Source organism: Orycteropus afer, unplaced genomic scaffold (assembly GCF_000298275.1).
Source record: "Orycteropus afer afer isolate SDZICR_OR568_19922 unplaced genomic scaffold, OryAfe1.0 scaffold00080, whole genome shotgun sequence".
Lineage (NCBI taxonomy): Eukaryota > Metazoa > Chordata > Mammalia > Tubulidentata > Orycteropodidae > Orycteropus > Orycteropus afer.
This window is the reverse complement of record NW_006921667.1, coordinates 7,952,557-7,965,168: the sequence shown is the minus strand read 5'-3', so window position 1 is coordinate 7,965,168 and position 12,612 is coordinate 7,952,557. Positions and strand designations below refer to the sequence as shown.

General features: G+C 57.1%; 1 protein-coding gene across 1 annotated transcript in view; it reads left to right on the top strand.

Moving 5' to 3' along the window:
• SREBF1 (sterol regulatory element binding transcription factor 1) overlaps window positions 1-12,392 on the top strand; it is a 23,974-nt gene extending 11,582 nt beyond the window's left edge. Inside the window, exons 2-20 of the mRNA XM_007941449.1 lie at window positions 1,348-1,461; window positions 4,218-4,706; window positions 5,088-5,275; window positions 5,360-5,497; window positions 5,578-5,799; window positions 6,393-6,507; window positions 6,755-6,969; window positions 7,177-7,375; window positions 7,475-7,653; window positions 7,961-8,222; window positions 8,312-8,481; window positions 8,689-8,857; window positions 10,062-10,170; window positions 10,406-10,515; window positions 10,676-10,808; window positions 10,950-11,115; window positions 11,481-11,681; window positions 11,768-11,879; window positions 12,163-12,392. Of these exons, the coding sequence (XP_007939640.1) occupies window positions 1,348-1,461; window positions 4,218-4,706; window positions 5,088-5,275; window positions 5,360-5,497; window positions 5,578-5,799; window positions 6,393-6,507; window positions 6,755-6,969; window positions 7,177-7,375; window positions 7,475-7,653; window positions 7,961-8,222; window positions 8,312-8,481; window positions 8,689-8,857; window positions 10,062-10,170; window positions 10,406-10,515; window positions 10,676-10,808; window positions 10,950-11,115; window positions 11,481-11,681; window positions 11,768-11,879; window positions 12,163-12,392 (3,521 nt within the window). The remainder of the gene's footprint in view (window positions 1-1,347; window positions 1,462-4,217; window positions 4,707-5,087; window positions 5,276-5,359; window positions 5,498-5,577; window positions 5,800-6,392; window positions 6,508-6,754; window positions 6,970-7,176; window positions 7,376-7,474; window positions 7,654-7,960; window positions 8,223-8,311; window positions 8,482-8,688; window positions 8,858-10,061; window positions 10,171-10,405; window positions 10,516-10,675; window positions 10,809-10,949; window positions 11,116-11,480; window positions 11,682-11,767; window positions 11,880-12,162) is intronic.
• Window positions 12,393-12,612: the final 220 nt, after the last annotated feature.

Below are 12,612 nucleotides of genomic sequence, written 5' to 3'. Positions count from 1 at the left end.
TTTTTTTTTTTTTTCTTTTCCTTTCCCTTTTTTGCAGGAGCACTCTCAGGTTGTGAGGAGAGAGTATGAAGGTGCTAGAGAATTCTGTTGTCCTTGGAACCCCTCCCCAGGCCATGGAAGAAAGGACCTGAGGATCCTAGCTCCTGGGAAAAGGAGGGCTGGGAGCTGTGAGGGAAAAATGGCTCCTGAAAAGGGATAAAAATTGGGGCAAGAAGGGACACCCCCCCAGCCCCCAGCTCTGCCCACCTGTCCAGGGTTCAGCCTCTTTCTGGAAGTTGGACCTGAAGTCAGGAAGAAGGGTAGCTAGTGCTGCCTTGCAGTGGTCTGCTTGGCCACAAAAACTACTTGGTCAAAAGCCTGAGCACACAGCCAGAGTTGCCAGCCAGGCTCTGTCCATTTGTGTGTGAGAGTGTGTCTAACCTTTGCTTCATACAGAGAAGACAGACCTAGTCACCCTTCAGAAGGCCCCAAGCCTTGTCACACTGACTCTCCATTAAGTAGTTCCCTCACCCTCCTTCAGGGACTGGGTCTCTTTTCAGCCCCTAAAACCCTATTGTGAATACGGGAGTGGGGCTTTCACCAGTCAGTGCTGAGGGGCTGTGAGACTTTGGGAGGAGGGGCAGACTTTACTGATCCCTCCATCCCCCATTCCAGGCCCCTCTGAGAAGGGACATCTGTGCTGGGAGTCAGGATTACCTGGATGTGTAATATGGGCTAGGGGTTTCCCTTTTCCGTTTTCCACTCTGTTGTCAAGGGATTTCCCCTGGATACCATACCATCAGTCCCTCCTGGAGTTGAGGGTGGCCTCAAGCCGAGGTTGCCCCAGGAGTGGGAGGTCCCCATGGCAGTCACCACCAGGCAACTCTTGGCCTTGTTAAACTCGCCTTTAGTACTACTCCCATTCAATGCCAGGGAGATGTGATTGTCCCATTTTCTAAAGGAGTAAAGTGGCGCTTAGAGCGATTGAAACTGCACACGTTGTCAGGGAACCCAGGAACTCACTGCCCGAGTCTTCCCTGCCCTGATCCCTGCCCCTGCGCCCATCCCACCCCAATTCTCAGAGGAGGGAACCAAAGGGGTAGGAGCTGGGGAAGCCATGACTGCCAGTAACCCCAGCGAAAGCTGGTGCCGAGCGGGTTAAGGGCTGGTGCCCAGGAGTAACCCCGGCCCCATTCATAGCCGCTGGGTGAAACCCGAGCTCCGCCGCCGTCGGTGGGCGGGGTCCATAGTGAGGCAGTAGCGAGGCGCTGATTGGCCGTGTGCACTCACCCCATGCGCGGGCCCGTGACTCGGGGGCGTGGCTCGGGCAGGGTCCGCGGGCTTTAAAAGCCTTGGGCACTGTGACAGGTGGAGTCTGCACTGTGCGAGCTCCGGGTCGGGGACGGGCGGGCAGGGCCAACCGCCTGGATGCCCCGAGGGGGCGCGGGCTGGGCCGCGGAGCCATGGACTGCACGTTTGAAGGTATTTCTTTGAGGACCCCCCCCTTTGTTACAGTTCTCCATCTTTGCTACGGTTCCCACGGTGGGGCTAAGGAGCTCCAAGTAGGAAAGAGCCCCTGGAGGGAAGGAGTACCAGACCCTCTCTGGGGAGGCTTGTGGATCCTCCGCCAATCTCATCAGTTCTCTCCCTGCCCTATGGAAAGGGTTTGTATAGAGCCCCAGTGCAGCACTGGGGTCTTGGAGGGTGAGGGTGGCTTTCTCCCCATACTCTGCTCTCCCTGGTGGGGGTAAGGGGACAGGGAGCCTGAGGCAGCAGGGAGGAGAGGAGCTGGTTGTACTTCTGTGTGTCTAGGGGTCGGACCTGTTTGGTGGCCCTTGCTTTTAGAATCTCAAACCCCTTGGTTCCCATTCCTGGGTTCAGTTTTTCTTTCAGGCCCTCAGTTTCTCTTTCCATTTCCACAGGGGCTCTTGTGAACTGGTGGGGCTGGGCTTGCATGGACTGAGTGGAAAATTCTGTGGTTGGAAGTACTGTTGACTTGTAATCTTGGAGGGCTGTGAAGGGTTTTTATGTGATGACCCCAGGGAGGCTGAGCCTGGCAGCCTCCTTGAGCTCCACTAAGGCTTTAGGGATCCTTCCTGCCAAGACACCCATTAGAGGGAAGGAATTGGGTAACACAGAACACCCACTGTGAGCAGATGCCCTTAGTGCAGAGCAGTTGCCCAGAAGGGTCTGATCTTTTACATTTTACAGACAGAGGAAACAGGCTCAGTGAGAAGTGGTAATTGGCTTCAGCTCCCCCTCTAGCTAGGGGTGGGTAGGGTTGGAAGCCCATGCTGGGGACCTTGGGGGCTGAGGAGGAACTCCCAGGTTGTCCTCATGAGCCCTGCAGAGAGCCCTCTGACCCAGTGGGTGGGTGTCCTGAGTGGGTTAGAGGGACTCGGGCTGAGCCTGCCAGGCTGCTGGCTGCCAGTTAGGCGAGAGGACTGTGGCCAGGCTAGGGGAGGGGGAGGGGTCCCAGGCTGTACCAGGAGGAAGGAAGGACAGATTGTGCTACCTTTGACCGGGGAGACCAAAACCTTGAATAGTCAAGCCTGGTCCTGCAGAGCTTGTGCTTGTGCCTGGAGCATATGGAGACACTCTGGTTGGCTGTATGACCAGCAGCTGGTTTGGCCCTGAGCCTCAGGCTATTCCACGGAGTAATGGGTTAGTTACAGTAGCTTTGCCCCTGGCTTCCTGGGGTGTGGGGAGGAGGGGTACAGAGACAAAAGGCTTGGCGTTTTGTACACTGGGCTGAATCTCTTGTAAGTTCTAGTTCCTTGTGGCCAGCAGCTGGGGCATAGGGTCAGGTGGGGTCTTTGCGTCTGAAAGTCACTCTCTGCTGCTCAGTTTCCTCATTGTAGAGGAGGCCAGTGGTCATACTGCTTTCCTAGAGCATAGTGTCAGAAGGATGACGGCCCAGCTGGGGCCTCCATCTCTAAGTCTCATCTGTAAAGTGGGCAGAATCATGTCCCATTTTACATGTTCTTATCTTTGTCAGACCCGTCATGCTGGAAAGCAGGAAGTATTCTAGTTTTGAGGTGGGATCCTTTTGGAGGAACTGCCCTGCTATCATTCTTCTTTGGGGATCCCATGCTGCCGTAGGAGGAGTGGGGCACAGACCCCATAGTGTGGTGGTCATGGAGGATCCCACCACCTCACAGGGCCTTTAGCCATTCTGCCTTTCACTGGGCCTCCCCTCACCCCAAACTGAGGGCTCATCCACTTCTCAGCAATCTCTGAGTTCCCCTCTCAAATTCTGTGCCCACCTTTGAAGGTGGCCTTGAAGGAAAGAAGAGGAGTGGCCAGTGGTGGGGTGTGGGCCTGGCATACCTGTCTGAAGAGCCTCTGTCTCATCCGCCCTCTGGCCTACCTTGGGCTGAGGTGGAAGCTGCCTGGCCAGGGCATTCCCTGCCATCAGCCCTTGTCTGTACTTCTCCTCTTGTCCAAAGATTAGATGTGCTGCATCTGTGAAGCCTGCTTCTGTTTCAGAGTGAGAAACTTAAGACCTCAAGTGCTATGCCTGGGCCTCTGGACTCCCTTTATCCTGGACTGGGTGGATATGTTCCTTCACCGAGCTGTTACTGGGGTAGGGGTAGTGATAGAGTGTGGAGTGTGCAGGAGAGGCTGACTGGAAGGGCTTGTCACCTCCTGGACAAGGCTGGTTTGGAGCCCACAGGGCGAGACCTCTATGAGTATGTATGTATAAGGACTCAGAGGTAGATATTCTCTAGAGTATGTTCTCCATGAGGGTAGGAGGAAAAATTCACCACTGTCCATATCATCTCCAGCTTTCCAGAAAGTTTGCTGGTTCTGAGTAGGGAATTTTTCCTGTCCTATTCACAGCCTGGAACAGCATGTTGGCACTTGGTAGATGATTCTGGTTGAATGAATGAATATTTGTGTGCTGTGGAGCAGTGTCCAAATACAAGGGTGTTAAGAGCTCAGACTCTTAAACTGGCAGTGCCTTAGCCCTGTCCCACCCTAGCGACAGGGCAGGTTAAGGAGCTTCCTTCAATTGTTACAAGGGTTTTTGGATGCACCTGTAACACCGGGCATCACCCAGGTGCCCAGGAAATAGTTGTGGTCCAGAAACGTGGGCTTGTTCATATGATGGTCTTTCGTCTGGTGGCGATGCCCACATGTGTGAGCTGTATGTAAAGAGCATGCATATATATTTGTGTATGAAAGTGTGTGATGCTTTCATGTTGCTGGCTCATATACCTTTCCTCCTTCCACAGACATGCTTCAGCTCATCAACAACCAGGAAAGCGACTTCCCGGGCCTTTTCGACACCCCGTATGCTGGGGGCGGGACAGGGAGCACAGAGCCAGCCAGCCTCGATGTCAGCTCCCCAGGCAGCTTGTCACCACCTCCTGCCATGCTGGGCTCCCACCTCGAAGGCCTCCTGGGGAGCTCCAAGGCAGCAGCACCCCTGCCCCTGTCCCCTCCTCAAACTACTCCCACCCCATTGAAGATGTACCCATCTGTGTCTGCCTTCTCCCCTGGGCCTGGTATTAAGGAGGAGCCAGTGCCACTGAGCATCCTGCAGCCCCCCGCCCCGCAACCGCAACCGCAACCGCAACCGCAACCGCTGCCAGGGGTCCTATTGGCTCAGAGCTTCCCTGGCCAGGCTCCACCCCCACCTCCACCCCCGCCCCCGCCCCCCCTGCTGTGTGGCTCAGCCCCTGTGCTGGGCTACTCTAACCCTGCTGCAGGCTTCTCTACAGGTAAGCTGAGTGGCAGGAAGGCAGAGTGGACAGCCAGGGTCCCAGGAAGGAGCTAGGTTCTGGGAGAGGGATTTGCAGACTTTAGGAATTAAGTCTCCACTCTGCTGTTTGAGAGGCCCTTATGAGCAGTATTGCATTACAACTGACATTCAGGTAAACATTGACTACTTCTCTACCAGGGATGTCCACATCAGTGCTTCCCTTCAAAATGCAAATGTCTGGCTGGAGAACTGGCCCATGTGCATCAAAGTCCCAGGCAAAGGCTGTGCAGATGGGGAAACTAAGGTTCCAAGGAAAATCACCTCATGATAGGGACCTGAAAGAGTAGGTTTAAGGTGGGTTCAGACAGCTTATCCTTTAGCCTCATCCTTCTTTCTATAGGTATCCCTCCAGCGAGTGCCCAGCAGCTGCTGACTGGACAGTCACAGGCTTCCCTACCAGTGGCCTCACCTGGCTCCTTGCATACCCAGGTCCCAAGTGCAGCCTCCCAGCAGCTGCTGGCAGCCCCAGCTGCTGTCCCAGCCACCCCTGGAACAAACACTGTGGCTTCACAGATCCAGCAGGTCCCGGTGAGCAGATCTTGGCCTAGGGTCAGGGAGGAGACACTGTTCCTGGCCTGGACACATGCCTCAAGCCCCATCTCCCACCCCCAGGTCCTGCTTCAGCCTCACTTCATCAAGGCTGACTCACTGCTCCTGACAGCCATGAAGTCGGATGTGGGAGCCACCATGAAGACAACAGGGATTGCCTCGCTGGCCCCTGGTGCTGCTGTGCAGACTGGTTCCTTGCAGGTGGGTGACATGGGCAGGGTGGAGGGGTGTGGGGCTTGTACACATGCACATTGCCTGCTAACCTGTGCTGGTGTCTGCAGACTCTGGTGAGTGGCGGGACCATCTTGGCCACAGTACCGCTGGTGGTGGACACGGACAAGCTGCCCATCAACAGGCTAGCAGCCAATGGCAAGGCCCCAGGTGTGGCCCAGAGCCGTGGTGAGAAGCGCACGGCCCACAACGCCATCGAGAAGCGCTATCGCTCCTCCATCAATGACAAGATCATAGAGCTCAAGGACCTGGTGGTGGGCACCGAGGCAAAGGTGTGGGCAAGGGCTTGGTGACTAGGTGGGGATACAAACAGGTGATCAGGGTGGATAGGGTATTGGGGGCTAGAGGAAGAGAGGCTTGGGGCTGCACCCTAGATAAATGGGACTAGGATTCAACACCTCATGTAAACTTGATGGGGGGTGTCCTGTGCAGTAGGAGCTGTTTAAGACCATGGGGACACAACAGTGAATAAGACACACAAATTCTGCCCTTGAAAGCTGTGAACAGCTTGGACAGTAACCAGGACCAGTAAGTCAGTATGAGAGGAGACCAGATGAGGATGAGAGCAGGGGAAATGGATGTGAGAGTTCAGAGGTCTGAATCAGAGGGGGACTGGTCATGGAAGGCCTCACTAAGGTGATATGCAAAGACCTGGAGGAGGCAAGGGTGTGGGAATGCAGAAGGTAATAATTACAACTAGCCAAGCACTATTCTATGCATCTTATGTGTTAACTGCTGCCATCCTGGGAGGTAGGTGTGACTAGGGGAGAGGAAATCCATGTAGAAAAAACAGCAGAGGCCTTGAGGCAGCTGTGTTACAAAGCAGCCCTGCCCTCCTGTCCTCTCTCCTTCCCACCCCCTGCAGCTGAATAAATCAGCTGTCTTGCGCAAGGCCATCGACTATATCCGCTTTCTACAACATAGCAACCAGAAACTCAAACAGGAGAACCTGAGTCTTCGGACTGCTGCCCACAAGAACAGTGAGTTGTGGTCCTGCTCCCAGCCCAGCCTAGCCACCTCCCTCAGCCCTAGCCCTACCCTTGGCCCTACCTCTAGCTCTGGCCCCTCCTATGATCCTAATATGGCCTGTGCCCCAGCTTCCAGGGCCTCATGATCTAGGCCACTATTCCAGCCTTCTTCATTCAGGGCCCTGAGCTGATTCAGGTGGGGTGAGTAATGTGGGGTATCCATATTTCACCCCCAGCCCTGCTCTTTGCCCGACTACAGAATCTCTGAAGGATCTGGTATCCACCTGTGGCAGTGGGGGAAGCACAGATGTTCCCATGGAAGGCGTGAAACCAGAGGTGGTGGATGCACTGACCCCACCCCCCTCAGATGCTGGCTCACCCTCCCAGAGCAGCCCCCTGTCCCTTGGTAGCAGGGGCAGTGGTGGTGGCGGCAGTGACTCAGAGCCCGACACCCTCATCTTGGAGGACAGCCAGGTTGGGTCCTATGCCATTGCCCCTCTCCTCTCTCAGCTCCAGGCTGGGTCATACGGAGAGCCTGGCAAGATCTCGCCCCACATCCCACTTTACAGACAGAAATCTGAGGCCTGGAGCCAGGTGGGGTCCTGATGCCCCTACCTAGCCCCAAGGTCTCAGGGATCATTCTCACTCTACCCTCACTGCCCTGCCCTCCTCATCTACCAGGGGAAGCCTGAGCCGCCGCCCTCCTGTAGTCGAGGCCTACTGGATCGCTCCCGCCTGGCTCTGTGTGCCCTCATCTTTCTCTGTCTGTCGTGCAACCCCTTGGCCTCCCTGCTGGGTGGGCAGGGCCTTCTTGGCCCTCCAGATGCCACCAGTGTCTACCATGGTCATGGGCGCAACATGCTGGGCACCGAGGGCAGAGGTAGGGACAAGCCAGCCTGGACATCTTTGGGAGAGGCCTGGAGACTTGGGTGCTGCATTTCCTGGGAGGCATGCCCGCATCTCTGCCTTTTGCCCTTAGATGGCCTTGGCTGGGCCCATTGGCTGCTGCCCCCACTTTTGTGGCTGATTAATGGACTGTTGGTACTGGGCTCCTTAGCACTTCTCTTTGTCTACGGAGAGCCGGTCACACGGCCGCACTCGGGCCCTGCTGTGCACTTCTGGAGGCATCGCAAGCAAGCCGACCTGGACTTGGCCCGGGTGAGGGCTGGCCCCAAGACAGTAGGCAGGGAGGGGTCCAGGTGGCACTAGGTACTCATCCCTGGGAAGGAGTCACTCTTCTTGTCTTCTGCACTCTGTGCATGTTAGTTATCTGCCTTGTCCTCCCTACTCTTAACCTACTCCTGAGACCTCCCTGAGGCCCCAGTCGCCCAGCCCAGTGTTGCTAAGTGACCTGGAGCAAGCCCAGCATAAGGAGAGCCTGAGCCAAGGGACCTGCTGAGATAGTAAGGCTGTGTCCTTGGATGCTCTGCCTCCACCCTCTCACCCAGCAAACTCGTATTCCCAGGGGGACTTTGCTCAGGCTGCCCAGCAGCTGTGGCTAGCCCTTCAGGCTCTGGGCCGGCCTCTACCCACCTCCCACCTGGACCTGGCATGTAGCCTGCTCTGGAACCTCATCCGCCACCTGCTACAACATCTCTGGGTGGGCCGCTGGCTGGCCAGCCGGGCAGGAGGCCTGCAGAAGGATGGTTCCTTGCAGGCACATGCACATGCCAGTGCCCGAGATGCTGCCCTGGCCTACCATCAACTGCACCAGCTGCACACCATGGGTATGACTGGCTGTGAAATGGGGTGATGCCCCCCCCCCACCTCCCCAACTCCCTTCTCCACCCTGGCTCAGGGTCCTGCCTGTTCCCAGGGAAGTACACCAGTGGTGGGCATCTCGCTGCCATCAACCTGGCACTGGCTGCCCTGAATCTGGCTGAATGTGCGGGGGACATGGTGTCTGTGGTGACGCTGGCCGAGATCTATGTGGCAGCTGCCTTGAGGGTCAAGACCAGTCTCCCTCGGACCTTGCATTTCCTGACTGTGAGTGGGTGAGGGGTTGGTGGAGAGAAGGCTGCAAAAGACCTTGGCAGTTCTGACAGGTGGCTCTGTGACACAGAGCTGTCCAGGACAAGCTAGCTGTTACTGGGGTGGCAGGAGGGGGTTGGGGGAAATTTTATCTCAGCCCATTGTCTGGGTTTGAGCCCCTGCCTGGGTCCAGTGTGACAGCTCAGCTCCTCTCCCTCACAGCGCTTCTTCCTGAGCAGTGCCCGGCAGGCCTGCCTGGCAAAGAGTGGCTCTATGCCTCTTTCCATGCAGTGGCTCTGCCACCCTGTGGGGCACCGTTTCTTCGTGGATGGGGATTGGGCTGTGCACAGTGCCCCACGGGAGAGCCTGTATAGCTTGGCCGGGAACCCAGGTGCGCTCTCATTCCCATCCCTTGTCACCCATTGCTGTCCTTTGTCCCTTGTCCCACATCTCCATCCCTACCTCTGTCCTCCATCTTTGTCTCTTTTCCCCCATCTTTGTCCCTTGTCCCTCTATCCCTGTTCCTCATCCTTGCCACTTGCCCCATCTCTTATCCCTCATCCCTTGTCTTTCATCTCCATCCCTCACCCCCATCCCTTGTCCCTCATCCCCCATCCCCATTCTTTGTCCCCTATTCCTGTCCCTTGCTCCCATTCTCATCCCTCATCCCCCATATCTATCCCTTATCTCTTGTTCTGTATCTTTGTCTACTGTCCCCTATCTCCATCCCTAATCCCTATCTCCCATCTTTATCCCTTGTCCCTATCCTTGTCCCTTATACCCATGTGTCTCATCTCATGTCCCTCATTCCCCTGTCCCTTGTCCTCCATTCTTCATGTTTGTTCCCATCCATGCCCCTGTTCTTTGTCCCTCCATCCCTGTCTCTCATCCTCACCCTTCATCCTTGTCTCTTGTCCCATGTCTCTTATCCCTGTCTCATCCCTTGTCCTCTAACCTCATCCTTTGTTCCTTATCCCACCTTTTGTCCCTCCCTCTTGTCCTCATCCCTGACCCCCATCCCCCATCGTTATACCTTGTCTCTCATCCCACCCCTTGTCCCCATTTCTTATCCTCCCTGTTCTCTGCCCTCATCCCTTATTCCCATTCCTGTTTGTCAACCTTCATCTCTGTTTCTTCACCTTGTCCCTCATCCCTGGCATCTTAGGGTGTCCCTGCCATTCCTTCCATCCCTACCTCATGTGTTATGGCTGAAGGGGGTCTTAGTGCACCGTAGAAGCAAACCTGGAGACAAGGGTTGGAGGTCATTTGTTTATTTGGGAATTGGGCCTAGAAGCATGAAGTGGAATGAGGAAGTGAGACCGGGAGGGGGAACCAAGATGACTGTTGAGGAGGAAGGATTAGGATTCCGTTTTGTGGGGGCCTCTTGGAGAGGTATAGAGTGCTTCAGTGGTATCTTGTACAAGAGGAGAGGTGGGGGGTGTATCTGTCAACTCCTGACTGTCACTGGCCATTTTGGAGTGTAGGTCAAGCCCCCCATGTGCCCAGGTGAAAGCCTGGCTATCTTGAGGTAAAAGTGGGCACCAGTGATCTGCTGTGCACTGTCCCTCACCCTCACCTTTCCTCTTCATCCCCAGCGGACCCCCTGGCCCAGGTGACTCAGCTATTCCGAGAACATCTCCTGGAACGAGCTCTGAACTGTGTGGCCCAGCCCAATCCCAGCCCTGGATCAGCTGATGGGGACCGGTGAGTCTCCTTTCCCCTCCCCAGGCGAGACTCCTCTACCTGGGGTCTGGGAGTAGCTGTATCCAGGGGAATGTGTATGTGGCCTGAGTCCAGCCACTGCCTGCTGGCTGTATATCCTCAGCTGTGGTCTCTGCTCCTATCTGTCTGTTTCCTTACCAGCAGGCAGGAGGAGATGGTGGAGGACGGGGAGGGACTCCTGCTGCCTATCCTCACAGCCAGCCTTCTCCTACCACAGGGAATTCTCAGATGCCCTTGGGTACCTGCAGCTGCTCAACAGCTGTTCTGACGCCACCGGGGCTCCTGCTTGCAGCTTCTCTATCAGCCCCAGTGAGGCTGCCAGCCCTGGTGAGCCCTCAGCCTCTGCCTGACATTTCCTGCTCAACCTGAGCCCCTGCCCCCTCATAGAGGGTACAGTGTTGCAGAGGGCTTAGGAGGGCTCTGTGATGGTGGGGAGAGATGCTGGCCAGTATGGGGCCTCCCTTCAGAACCCCTCACTCCTCTGCAGGCACTGACCCCGTGGCTAAGTGGTGGGCATCACTGGCAGCTGTGGCAATCCACTGGCTGCGGCGGGATGAGGAGGCAGCTGAGCGGCTGTGCCCACTGGTGGAGCGCCTGCCCCGTGCCCTGCAGGAGTCTGAGTAAGTGCTGTGGCTGCCCCTGCCCTGCTGCTTGTCATAAACCCCATGTGGTAGGGTCTGCCTCCCTTTCTTCCTGGGCAGTTGTGGGCTAATTGAGGGCTTGGGGCCCGGCCTGACCATTTCTCTTCTCTTGGCCCACAGGAAAACCCTACCCAAGGCGGCCCTGCATGCCTTCAAGGCTGCCCGGGCCCTACTGGGCCGCAGTAAGGCAGAATCTGGGCCAGCCAGCCTGGCCTTCTGTGAGAAGGCCAGTGGGCACTTGCGGGACAGCCTGGCCACCATGCCAGCTAGCAGCTCCATTGACAAGGTGAGGGATGGGGCCAGGGGCCTGGCAGGTCTAGTATCATGGCCTTCCCATAGGCGACAGGATTAGCCCAAGTGGCACAGGACTGGGGGTGTCTAGCTGCCTTTGCTTTTTGTCTAAGTCTTGGGTTATGGGTTTAAGGGAAAGGGCTACTGCTGCCTGGCCTCAGTGTCCCCACCACAGGTAGCAGGCGTGGGGGCCTGGAAAGGCGGGCGGCCCCGAGGTGCATTGCTGTTGCATTGCATGTGTGTTTGGCGGGTGCAGTGCTTCAGCAGTGCAGCCCGGGGCCAGCCCCTGGCGCTGAGGCCCCCCACCTCACTGTGCTCCCAGCTGGGCCCTCCTGACCCTGCCTTGTCCACCCCCCTCAGGCTGTGCAGCTACTCCTGTGTGACCTGCTTCTCGTGGCACGCACATGCCTGTGGCAGCAGCAGCAGCCACTGGCACCAGCTCAGCCCTCTGCAGGGGTAGGTGGTCAGCCCCAGGCTTCAGCCCTGGCACTGCGTGGCTTCCAGCAGGACCTGAGCAGCCTGCGGCGATTGGCACAGAGCTTCCGGCCTGCCATGCGGCGTGTGAGTGCTGGTACTCTCGCCTGATGATGGGGGTGGGAAGGTTGGCTGCAGCTGAATCCTGACTCTCCAAGTGCCTGCCTATCCAGGTGTTCCTACATGAAGCAACAGCCCGGGTGATGGCAGGGGCCAGCCCCACACGGACCCACCAGCTCCTGGACCGCAGTCTGAGGCGGCGGGCTGGCCTGGGTGGCAAGGGAGGTAAGTGGTGCCATGAGGGGGTTGTGTATGTGTGGAGTCCCTCAGCCTGAAACCCTTCTCCTGGAGGGATGAGACAAAAGGGTCTTACAGATGGGCATCTGACATCTATGTTCAAGGCAGCAGGCCCTGAGGCAGGCTGGGGAGGGACCTGTGAACCCCATGGGGCCTGGGAGAACCATACTGGGGTCAGGGCTTGTGCCTCTGGTCAGGTGGGCCCTACTACCCTGCTTCTGATGCGGCTTGCTTGGGCTGGGACCCACCCTGACTCGGGTCTTTTGCACAGGTGCAGTGGAGGAGCTGGAGCCTCGGCCCACAAGGCGGGAGCACGCTGAGGCCCTGTTGTTGGCCTCCTGCTACCTGCCACCAGGCTTTCTGTCTGCGCCTGGGCAGCGCATGGGCATGCTGGCTGAGGCGGCACGCACTCTTGAGAAGATCGGAGACCGCCGGCTGTTGCACGACTGCCAACAGATGCTCTTGCGCCTGGGCGGCGGGACCACCGTCACTTCCAGCTAGATCCTGGAGGCGGTGGCATAGACCTCCTGTGGTGGAGTCTCTCAGAGAGGTGGCTCAGGTGACCCTGGTCTATTTCTAAGGGTTCACTCCAGCCTGCACTGTGTCTTGGGGGATGGGAGGCCTGCGAGGATATTATCTCTGGCCTGGGAGAGGGTGTGACCCTACCACCCAAACTGCTCCCCAACAGGAAGTGGCAGTAAGTGATGACCTCTGGTGGCCA